The sequence below is a fragment of the Phalacrocorax aristotelis genome, chromosome 12 (assembly GCF_949628215.1).
Source record: "Phalacrocorax aristotelis chromosome 12, bGulAri2.1, whole genome shotgun sequence".
Lineage (NCBI taxonomy): Eukaryota > Metazoa > Chordata > Aves > Suliformes > Phalacrocoracidae > Phalacrocorax > Phalacrocorax aristotelis.
Genome location: NC_134287.1, coordinates 4,834,815 through 4,847,107, shown reverse-complemented (window position 1 = coordinate 4,847,107; position 12,293 = coordinate 4,834,815). Strand labels below are relative to the sequence as shown.

The following is a 12,293-nucleotide window of genomic DNA, read 5'->3' as shown; positions in this document are numbered from 1 at the left end:
AGCAAACAAAATAGCCTTTTGGTATTCATGCAGTAATTAAAAATTGCCTCCTCTTGATGTTTTGTCTTTCATTGATTCCTTAGAGATGTCTATATCATTGCTTAAGAAAGTGTGTCTGTTCTTATTCTCCTGTTTTGTTAACACTGAGGATTTTTGTAGGAGGATGGAAGGTTTGAAGGCCCAACCTTGGCTCAGGCTGTTGAGCTGTTTGGAGGCAGACGATGGAGTGCAAGAAACACAAGCACAGGAACTCTCACCAAAAGCACTGAGAAACCCAGTGTACAGAGAAACAACACCCTGGGAATAAGCACAGCTAAGAAAAAGAAGAAAGTCCTCATGAGGGTAGCCTATTTTATTCGTGTATTTCATTGCTTCTCTGGCTGATTTGTTTCCTTCCTACATTACTGTGTATTCCGAACCAGAGAAAAGAAGTTAGATGATAATTTTTAAACTGTTTATTGCAGTTTCACGTTTTGGGTTTATTGTTTGGGTTTCTTTTCTCATGCTTGAAGCATTCTCAGGACACATGGGCACTGGGGCTAGCAGAAGGGGACAGAATCTTGTTGAGACCTTTAGGTGCTACCTCAGTATAAAGGTAAAATATTGGTGGTAATAAAAATAATATCGTGCAACGTGATGTTTGGAGGCTGGTGTCAGTTTCTTTGCTCCTTTTTGTTTTCATGTTCCCAAAAACATCACCACAGTTTTTCTGCCTCAGGTTAGCATGAGTTTTATCTTATGGGGCTGACAGGAACACTGGACTTCATCTGTCAGACTCCTCTCCTTTCAACCGCTCCGCCACTTTCAGCAATAGCTGGGAAAGAGGAAAATACAGGGCCTAGCAGCTCTCCGCTATCCATGTTCCAGTGGGCTGGTAGGGGAGATCCTCAGATGACAAGATCCATCCTCTTTCGGGCTCCTGTGCACCAGCAGGATAGTGTGAAACCAGCTGCACCACTTTAGAGAGGCGCCATCACTGTTGTCTTCTGTGTGATGTCAAACTGAGGTAACACCTAATGGTCCCACACTTTCCTACGTATCCCGTTTAAGTTGTCTCTTTTCTGTTGGTTTCGGCCTTACAGGAGTCTGTTTCATAAGGAATAGATGAATTATCTGATGGTTTTGTTACAGATTGCACTGATAAAGAATGGGAAACGTAGTGTTTTCGGGATGTTTATTGTGGTGCTTGTTATTTCTAGGGTGAAAGTGGAGAGGCCACTGATGATGAAATGGCAACTCGGAAGGCAAAAAGCAGTAAGGAATATCATAATAGAAGTAGTTCGGATCCTCAAGATATTGATGAACAAGAAGAACCAGGTAGGTATATAGCTGCAGTACTTAGAAGTCCCGCAGGGTTTTGCGCAAAGTCTTTTTATATAGACATTTTTTATGGTGTTACAAACACATTTATGATAAAAAAACTACTTTTGAAGTTGAAACTCCAAATGCTATAAACTTTTAAATTTATTTCTGTAGTTGTTCATGATCTTTCATTTAGTTTCAGTAGCAGTTCCATTCCATTCAGAAGAAATGGGTATATAAGTGTTGTTCAGAATGTATCTTTTGACCTTTCTGGGACAAATCTAGAATCCCTTTAGTGTCTTACTACATGTTAATGAATTATGATATAGGTCTCTTGCACAAAAGGATTTTTATTGGGCCAGATGTTGTAATTGTGCTGCAAACTTTTTTCTCCATAGATCAAAATATTATTATTAATGCGTCTCCATCTAACACCCTGCCTTCAAGAAGAGCTCACTCTCTGACAGCATCTGGATCTCCTAAATTAGGAGCTACAACATCTTCACCAGCAAGACCAGTCTCCTCTCCTGTAATGTCTTCAAGCAAGAGTCAGTCTAGGTAAGGACAAAATCAATGCTTTGATTTAGAAAGAAAAAAAAGTTATTTAATTATCATCAAATGTGGTTTTTGTGCCAAACTGACAAAACCTGACAAAAACAATGCCAGAAATGTCATTAGCTTTTTAATAGACATCTAAAACACATTGTAGAACAACATAGGACATTAAGCTCGAATACAATGAGTCTGAGGATGGCTTTGTAGCAAGTCCCTGAGCGGCATACTTCAGTTTATGTCTGTTACAGAAGCAGATTGGAATGCGGGTCCAAAATTACAGAAATATGGAGTTTAACTTTTTCTCCAGAACTTCTCCAAAACATAGCTATAGACATTTTCTGTGTAATGAAGATCAATGTTATAAATGTGTGAACTGAAGTTCTGAGGTTTCTCAGCACAAGTCATTTCTACCTGGTGGAGTACTAACTTTTGCTGACATTCCTGGTGATGACTGCAGTACTGTCTCAGGGAACTGGAAGAACAGATTTGAAATCTTTCTTTTACAGGCCTCTCCTCCCCTAATTTTAATCCTTTTTGTGTCACTGAAGCAGTGCAAAAGGTCATGCTGTGGTTGTGCAGTGACATAGTGCACTAATGTATTAATTGTATGAATGGTAATAATGGTGGTGGTGGTAGTTCTGGGACTAATATAACAACAACAATATGTCAGGGATGTGGATGGTACTTTATAGCATACAAGAAGACAGTCTCAACGGCGGCCTTCTAGTGACTTTTAACAGAATGAATGCTGAGGTATGGTTAGGAGTATGTATCTTGGGGTTTCCAGGAGAGCAATGGTAAACAGTGGAAGAGATTACTGCTGGTGGTAGAATTTTTTAAGAGACATGTCTTATGTAATAGTTTATGTTGTGTTTTTCTTAGGGGTTTTTTTTTTTTACACTCTAAAATGTTTGGGTTTGGCAGTAGATGTGAGTAGTAGAGCCACCTGGAGACATCTGTGGTTGGCTGCTTCTCCTTTTAATGCTGCTTTCTGAGACTCTTACTATGTTCTTTACTTTTTGTTATTCACTGTCATTCACAACCATGGGATGAACATGCCAGACCAGGATTTCTCTCTGTAAGACATTTATCTTATTTTTTTTAAGTATTGGAACAGCTTTCTTTAAAATTAAATTGAAGAAACTGCTTTACTACCTCTGGAAAATGCTTCTCTGTTTTGCAAATATGGTTTTGCTTTTATGCCAGAATAATTGTTGTTCTCTAAATGAGCTTAAAAGGCTCAATGGAGAACTCGCGTTCCTGGGGAAAGGACAGCTAATATTCCTTTAAATCCCCTCAGTCCTGGGTTTCCATGCAGATCGCTGCACAGCTTAGCACTGTGGGCCTCCCCAAGCTATGACAGGTTTTCCCTGGCAAAGTTGTCTGGAAACTCCACAGCATCGCTTGGTAGAGCTCTCCCCAACTTGATATGACCCTTCTTGCTAGCATTTGCTCAGGATACAGCTGTATGGCTGTTTCATCTGTCCTGGGGAAATCTTCCTGAGAACAGAATTACGTGTTTTATCCATTACCTTGACCCAGTTTTCATGAGCTGTTAAGAGACCTGGAGCACTGGAGAGATTCTGGGACCCTTATCCTTTGGACCCTTGATAGGTCTGAATTGTGCTTGCCAGTTTTCATGTATGTGGACACTTCACGTGATAAAAGAAATAAATATCTGTAGTGCCTCAACTGTGGTCAGTAAGTCTAAGCTATCAAATAGCTGGCGCTCTGCTTTGCTGCAAAGTCCTGTGACCATCCATCCTATATGTGTAGTAATTTGTTCCTGGGATCTCTTTTAGAGTAAACCACCTGGTTACCTCCAAGATGGAATTTAGGTGCAGTTCTGGGAATATTTGTTCCAGAGACTTCTGTAATTAGATAGAATGGATGGAGAGTTTACTCAATCCCAAACCGTCTACAGTATACTGTCTTATAGGGCACACTCCCAGCAAGGATTGTACCTTCAGGCAATCCACCCTCAGTCATGGCATATCCTATTGCTTTGTGTTACACTGAATAAATACAGTCTGTCAGGCAATAAAATACGCCACAGCTTATTTCAGCCTCTTCAGAGAGAACACACACCAGAAATTAAAATGATGTCTTAGAGACAGACAAGCCCCATGGGGGTCCACACCAGACCTGAGCCAATTGCTGGGCAAGGTGAACTTGAGCCTTTCTGCCCCACTCAGAAGAAGCGGCAGTATAGATGCAGCTGATGGAGGAGCAGACTGGGGCCATGGTCCACAAGCTGTGGTACGTATAGACCACCAGCAGCACAATATTCTTCCTGGAAGCTGCTGCCCTTAAGAGCAGTGATACACAAGCAAATTAAGTTTGGGAACCCGCACAGGCTGAACACAGACATCTTTTGTTTCCTTTTGTTCCATTTTTATTGTTAATTCTGCAGTCTCATAAAAATCAGGTTATATGCTTAGTTATACCCAGCCAGTTTTTCAGTAGTATCGTAAAGTAAGATAAAACGAAGTATCCATTTTCCAAAGTAAAAGAAAGTTGGGATGACGCAGACAGTGAAATAACCTAGGAAATACAGGATCCACTGGGAGTGATTGCATGCATTTGTAAGGCTCTGCACAGATTAGAGTCAACAGAGTTTATTAATTTATATTAGCATCTGGGTTTAGACTCAAACACTGACAAAGCTTCATAGTTGGAGGCAGTACTGGACATGAGCTGGTTGTGCATGTTAGATGGGTACATGATCCCTCACAGAACCCAGAGCTTAGGAGAGTGGGGAGCAGAGAGTCCCACTGGGCTGCGCAGAGGCCTTTACAGCACAGAAAGCTGAGCTGGTAGCGAATGATTATTAGCTGCTGTGTAGCAGCTAGGAGGAGAAGAGCTAGAGAGATTTCTAGCTCTTTTTGTTCTTCTCTTGCCATGTAATAGGTGCATTAGCTTTACCTGACCAGTAAAGTAGATCATCTCCACCAGGTGAGAAGCGCTAAATAAAATAAAATTTCTTAAACTGGAAAAAAAAATCATTGAAACATAATGAGAGGAATTTAAAAAGAGGAGGACATGGCTATCTTTGTTGTACATTTTAAATAATAGTAATTCTTATAATTAGAGAATGAAAACCAGTATTTTTACGTATATAACTCACAACCTTAATATTCCTGACCTCCTTACAAATAATTTATGTTGAGAATAAATCCTTGCACAATCCAGATGTCCAGATAATTTCCAGACACGGGTAGCCTGCAGCCGCCTTCTGTCATTCCTTCAAACAGAGTGCTTCCAGCAAATTCCAAAGTTCTTTGGAAATCTAGTGCCACCTGTAAGGTGGAGGAAGCAGGGGAAAGGGTGATAATGCCACTGGGAAGCAGATAACAGGATATGGAAAACCAGAGATGGGGGCTTTCTTGCGAAGAGTAAACTGCCTCTTTCATTAGCTGTATAGAGGTATAATCCAGACTGCTGCTAATTGCGGTGTTGGTGGTAGTGAGGATTTCCTGGGGGCTTGGGCTTTTTTTTTTTTAACAACCTGTATTTATTACCCATACTCTTTAGTGATCAGATCCAGTAAAATGATGAGCATTGTCATCTGCTGCTAGTCTTCCATTTGGTACTCTACAGTTCCAGCCGGTTTTCTGGAGTCAAGAGACTTCCTTCATCATGGTTTATTTTTCTTCCTTCATAAAAATGTTAGGAATGATTTTAGCCAAAAAGTTACACGCGATATGTAAGTATTTGCCATAGTGATGTCAAACAAATTGAACATTATCAAATAAAATAGATGGTATTTTTTAATACTTTTAAATCACATTCTGTTTTCAATTGCATGCATCCATCCCAGGCCAGGAATGAACTGAGGAATCTGATCTAGCATATTTATGTAAAAAGTTGCCTGCTTTTGCTGCAGGTGACTGCAAATATCTTTACAAACACTGGCCAGCAAGCTGGTCCTGCTTTTCCATCACAGCTGTTGGAAGTGTTCGTACTGAACCTAATGGCAGAATTCATAGATTAATGGATTTGTAGATTTGAACATTACAGAGCAATGAAGTCTGACACATGGTCACCTAGTCTGGTTATTTTGAAACAAATACTGTAACTTCTGGAGTTAGTTATGGTTTAAACTAGACAGTTCTTGATATTTGTGCTGGCTGCTTAGATCCCTCCCTTTTCGGGATGCTGGTGCTGGCCGATCCCATTCCTGCAGTGTGTGTTCATTGGTGATTAGGCCCAGGAAGGGGCTCGGGAGCTCGGCCCATCATTGCAAATTGGTACATGAAATGCACTAAGGACTTGTTCATACCGCTCAAGGGATAGTTCAAGTCAGGGCCTAACTATACTTACTAATGTAAATCCTGTAGTAGACTGAAGATTTTGGGATGTGGCTTTTGGAAATACACTGGTGCTGCTTCAGAAACTTTGTTCAGCTGCACAACTTAGGTTAACAATTGCAGTTATAAAGAAATTGGCTGGCCTTGGTATTACTCAAGTCAACTAAAATAATTAACATCAAACAGGTAGTTGTTTCTGTGATCATTTTCTGCCTTTGCTCTCGAGAAATTCCAGTCTGCTTTCCTTCCTTCAGCCCACAAAGCTGAAAGGAGGAAATCATTAGAACCTTGTTTCTGGAAGGAAATGGTCTCCAGAGGCTACTGTCCAAGCCTAAAAGAGGAGGAGGACTGTAGCTTGACCTGTGTTTAAGGTATCTGATAATAATCCCAACTGTTCATGGGAAGTATCTGGGAGACCCATGGGCTGGGAAACAATGCGGGTTGAGTTGCCAGGAAAGGGAAAGGGTTACGTGTCTTAAAATCTGCACCTTTAATACTCCAAGATATAAGAAACCCCAGGTGCATAAGGAAAATACTTGGTTTTCTTGCATATCCAGTCAGAATATTACTATTTTATTTTGACAGTGCAGAGGTTTAAGGAATTTTACATCTGTTTTATTTTTCCCTTAGCAAATCTTCAGTGAACCTCATAAACAGCCCATGGTACAGGAGTACCGGCATTGTTTTCTTTAAAGGGAAAAAATGCTTTCATTTGTACCATTTGCATCGGGCCCTTTTGCACAAGGAAGAGTTTAAAATGGCATGCATATACATTATCAGTTCTGGCAAAGTCTGCAGTTGTCTTGAGGGAAAAGAATAGCTGTAATAAAACAAGAAGGTACAAATGGTCACTATGCATCTTATAAGATACTGCTTTCTTTACTTCTTCCAGATATTGGTAATAAATGCATTAAGGAGAGCATAAATAAAGCGTTAATGCAGTAATGCATAATATTTCAGTAAGTAGAAATTCAACGTAAACAAACTACAGCAGTATCTTTCTGATTTAGCACATGGAGCAGCAGTAGCTGGCATGGCCGTGTCAAAGGAGGAATGAAGGGGTTTCAGAACTTCATGGTGTCTGATAGTAACATGACTTTTGTGGAATTTGTAGAGCTCTTCAAATCTTTCAGGTAAAATATATTTTTATTCTGTACTGATCTCATTCATCCAAATTTCTAAAAGAGCAAAAACTTAACTCGTCAACTCTTTCTGCAGTGTCCGCAGCCGAAAAGATCTGAAAGACCTTTTCGATGTCTATGCTGTGCCTTGCAATCGATCCAGTTTGGAGCCTGCTCCACTTTACACGAATTTGAAGATTGATGAAAACAGCAGTGGATTTCAGCCTGATTTAGGTTTGTTAAAGAGGACAATACAGCTGTTAGACTGCTGAACAGCTTCAGTTATTGGCCTTAAGAAAAAGTGTCTCAGTCTCATAAAAAACTATCAATTATAAGTTTAAGTAGAGGATTGCTGCTGTACCTCCATGAATACCTAGTTAGTAGGATGTAAGACAGGTTCTTTGTTTAGGAATGAAGAAGAAGAAAAGTATTCCTGCTTTACATTAGCTAGATGTATTTTTAACTGGTATAGCAGAGGCATAAAACTTGTTGCGGAGTGGCTGGGCCCAACCCAGGGATCTTTGTCTTGGTGCGGAGCTTGGGAAGGGCTACAACACTCAGCAAATGCAGGGAGGAGAAATGAGGAGGCTGTGCCCTGTGTCTCCTTTCATTGGTTTTTTTCCTATCTGATTTCCTAGTAGATCTGCTTTATGTGGGACACGGGGCAGGGAAACCTCTGTCCCCCTTTACACTCCCCAGTTACCGTAATCTAAGTCTGGAGCGTTGTGCATGTTCAAAGAAAACAGCCTTTCTGCCAAGCAGCCTGTGGGGAGGGTGCAGTACAATTGCCATATGGGACAGGAAGAAGATAAACGGTGATCGCACAGGAAGGGTATAGGGTTGTACAGAGCAAAGGAAAGGCTTTGAGGCTGTATGTGGTGGTGAGAGGCAGCAGGAAGGTCCTGGGTGACAGCGTGTGGAAGGGTGTGAATCCCTGTTAAAGGTTCCAGGATTTTGTTTATGATCCACTCCCACCGTTTTCATACATGCTTAATACTCTTTCTTCTATTAGTGAATAGAAACAAGACAGTCTTGTTCTAATTTACTATCAGTGCTAAAATATGCAGTCAGATATTCGTGTGTATTATATGTTACATTATATTCTATACAATATATGTAATACATATATTTATATAGCTTTTATTTATACTTCCTTTCTTTTTTTTCTTTAAAGATTTGTTGACTAGGAATGTTTCAGACCTTGGTTTGTTCATTAAGAGCAGGCAGCAACTATCAGACAACCAGAGGCAAATATCTGATGCTATTGCTGCTGCCAGTATTGTAACCAATGGTACTGGAGTTGAAAGCGCATCGCTGGGAGTATTTGGAGTGGGAATCCAGCAGCTAAATGACTTCCTAGTGAATTGCCAGGGAGAACACTGCACCTATGATGAAATCCTCAGTATTATCCAGGTCTGTAATACAAACATCTTGCAACTGCTTTTACTTGAACTCTTGTTACTTCTGTTTTCCCCACCAGCATTGTCTGCTTTGTAGTCGGAATAGCATATCTGTGTGGATATCTCCTTTCACACTGATGTTGTCGCTACAGCTTACCTGAATTTAAAATTTAATACCATCTTTATTCTGGGCTATAGAATTGTGAAGATGTCCATAAGGATGTCCATAAAAAGGAAAAAAAATCATGCAAATGATGAGTTTATTGGATCTGTGTGCTTTATCAGGAAAGGGATGTCACCACTTGGAAAAAATATTCATGAAAGTGTGTTTTTTTCTCCTTGTCTGTGACCACCTTTGACAGAGCTTAACCCTAATTTGGAGCTTAAAAAAACCACCATTTCCACACATTTCTAGAGCAAACATGGACATTTTATTCCCTTATGTACAATGGCTGAGGTGATTAGAAAGTATGTAGAAAATTTTGAAGAACATGCATAATTAATATACTCCAAAATTAAGCCCCCGCTTAGGAGTTAACAAAGGCTAAAAACTGTGTATTTCAACTATCAATATGTAATATAAAATTGCAAAGTTTAAAAGACAGAAATTCTGAAGAAAGCATCAAGTTAGCATACCACACGTCTCTAATTCGAGATGGTGGTGTGTTGTGTTCAAGCACAATAGATAGGAGAAAGATGCCTGATTATATATCCTTTTTAATTTCAGCTTAACTACTGACTCTGCTTTGAGCAGGAGGTTGGATTAGATGACCTCCCAACATCCTTTCCAACCTGAATGGTTCTATGAGTTACAAGTATGGATTTAGTATGCTTGTTTAGTGATTTGTTAAACAAGCGTGAGCATACTGCAGGCACCTCATTACTTTATCCACAAAAAGACTGGGTTTAGATAGTAACTGGTTAGTTCAATGAGCAGACAACACTATGAAAGTATGAAAAAGCCGTATTTCTAAGAATTGTTATTAATTATATATCTCTTAAATTTCTTCCTCTTTGTAGAAATTTGAACCCAGTGTGAGTATGTGCCAGCAGGGGCTGTTATCTTTTGAAGGATTTGCAAGGTAATTATTTATGTGTTAATTTATATATCTATATATATTAAGATTACACCAGTGTATTGATGTTTGTATGCCAGTCACAAAATACTCAGCACAGCATAAAATTTCCTCACACCTTCTCACCTCTAGATTTCTGATGGATAAAGACAACTTTGCCTCCAAAAATGATGAGTCACAAGCAAATGCTGAGGACTTGAACTTTCCACTGTCATATTACTACATAGAATCTTCACACAATACTTACCTTACTGGCCATCAGCTTAAAGGGGAGTCCTCAGTAGAGCTCTACAGCCAGGTATGCAGGATTGGATTGTGGTGTAGTTTTCAACATGAACTTGTTTGTTTAACTGGCAAGTCACAGAAACATGACCTTTTCGCTTTGAAAATCTAAATGTCCTAAACCCCTGCTTGCAAAGCGTTGGAAAACATGATGTGTGGGAAAGCTGCCTGTAAGCACAGTTGTGCTCAAATGCCTTTTCTAAGGCAAAAATTGGGTTTAGTTTGAGATTCATAGCATTTAGACACCAGTCGGTCTGACCCAACCTACTAAAATTAGACTTTCCCACAGGAAAAACTGATCTAATATTTTAGTTCATTCAGATGTCAAAAACACCACTCAAATACTGTGCTTTGCACTGCAAAGACAAATTTCAAATGAACTAAACTTCTAAAAACATTACTTCTAGGAATATTCTACTGTTTTAGGCTTTATCCCTTATTAGTGCTGAACAGGAAAAGAACAGTTTCTCCCTAGCGCTTTTGGTTCTCTGTGTGTGTGTATATATATATATATATATATTTGTGTGCCTGTGTATTTACCAAATGCTAGAGAAAGCATCAAACTTCCTGCGAGTAGTGTTTTCGTTACTCTAAATGTTACTGACTCATCAGTGAGAAGGGCTCATCTGGCGTCCCATGTGTGGCTGAAGTTATATGACAGAGGGGTGAGCTATGTTAGGAAAGCTCAGATAACACGATCGCATTGAATAATGCAGTTGCAAAGGAAATCTCTGTAGTAGCTCTGCACAGAGCGATGAGTCTTCTGTTGGTAATAGATGGCAAGGGAAGTGAGATAGAGCTCAGCTGGCTCCAAAATTTGCATAATGCAGAAAAGCTTCCTGTCCCTCAAGTAGTTGTTGCCAGAAGAGAAGGGGCACTTTGTTCTGGCTCAGTGTGTCTGGTCTCGCAGAAGTGGTGGTGCGCCAGCTACAGACACAACTGCCTGAAATCTAATTATTCAGGTTTTGAACAGGAGAAGTAATTTTCCAGAATATTTTGCTGAAAATGGTTTTGATTGTTGAGATCTTTGTTTTCAGTAAAATATTGAATTGTAATACAGATAACTTTTCCAATGATAGGCATGCTAAATATTGATGGCAATAATAAGCTGGGCTGCCAACAGATGGGTTAGCTTATCTTTCCCTCCATCCTTCCTCTTTGCTTTCTTCAGTGGCTTTCTAGCAAGTAAGGCTTTCTGAAATAAATAAATGAATAAATAAAAAATAAATGGATGGATGGATGGATGGATGGATGGATGGATGGATGGATGGATGGATGGCTGTAAATTAGCTTAATATCATTAAATAAGATGGCCTGGCACATTTCCATTCTAACTATCCTCATGGAAATTGTTCATAAGACATTGTTTTCAGACCTTCTTCTATTTAAAAAACTAATGACAACAACAAAGAGAACGAGCAAACAAGCTGCAGATGCCGTGCCCATAAGCTGTCATAGTAGCAGCTTGGAATAAATTGCCATGTTGCTTTATAGCTGCTTTTGCAGGTAGAAATATGGAAGTGTTTTTCTCCCTCCAAACATTAAGCTATACATTAAGAACCACTTTCTGCAAAGAGATTCTGTGTGTCCTGTAAGACATCATGAATTTCAAAGCTCTGTGGTACTTCTAAGAACATGCTGCTTTCTTCATTTTCCCACTCCTCCTCAACCTGGGAAATGCAGTTTGCTGGGGACTGTAGCTGCTGTGGGCTATGTTTACTCCACAGAGATGGCTCTTTCCAGCACTCTTGCTGAATCACTAAGCTTTCATTTAGCTCTGTGATGTCTGTCTTCTGCTTTGATGGCGTGAGACTGTGGCTTATGCGTGCTCACACTGTTCAATTGCATTGTAGGTTCTTTTACAAGGCTGCAGAAGTGTAGAACTAGACTGCTGGGATGGCGATGATGGGATGCCTATCATTTATCATGGGCACACTCTTACTACTAAGATCTCTTTTAAGGTATGCTGACAATTGCATGTAGAAACAAAAAATGTGAAGAAAATCAGTAACTTTTTCTCTAATGAAGGAAAAAGTTTGCATACTAGAAAAGTACAAATCCTAATGGACTAAATCCTAATAGAATATGATGTGGTGGTCGGAGGCTGTCTTGGGGTCAGCGACCATGACAAGATAGAGTTTTCGATTCTTGGAGGAGTAAGGAAGAGGGTCAGCAAAACCACTACCCTGAACTTTAGAAGGGCAGACTTTGGATTGTTAAGGAGTCTGGTTAACAGAGTCCCTTGGG

The 12,293-nt window shown here is 39.8% G+C and overlaps 1 protein-coding gene across 3 annotated transcripts in view; it reads left to right on the top strand.

The window, feature by feature from the left end:
* PLCE1 (phospholipase C epsilon 1) overlaps positions 1 to 12,293 on the top strand; it is a 142,557-nt gene that overhangs the window by 103,299 nt on the left and 26,965 nt on the right. For all 3 annotated transcript variants that reach the window (XM_075108114.1, XM_075108115.1, XM_075108113.1), the window contains exons 8-16: positions 160 to 342; positions 1,200 to 1,317; positions 1,701 to 1,860; positions 7,178 to 7,300; positions 7,386 to 7,522; positions 8,463 to 8,701; positions 9,709 to 9,770; positions 9,897 to 10,062; positions 11,900 to 12,007. In XM_075108114.1, the coding sequence (XP_074964215.1) occupies positions 160 to 342; positions 1,200 to 1,317; positions 1,701 to 1,860; positions 7,178 to 7,300; positions 7,386 to 7,522; positions 8,463 to 8,701; positions 9,709 to 9,770; positions 9,897 to 10,062; positions 11,900 to 12,007 (1,296 nt within the window). The remainder of the gene's footprint in view (positions 1 to 159; positions 343 to 1,199; positions 1,318 to 1,700; positions 1,861 to 7,177; positions 7,301 to 7,385; positions 7,523 to 8,462; positions 8,702 to 9,708; positions 9,771 to 9,896; positions 10,063 to 11,899; positions 12,008 to 12,293) is intronic.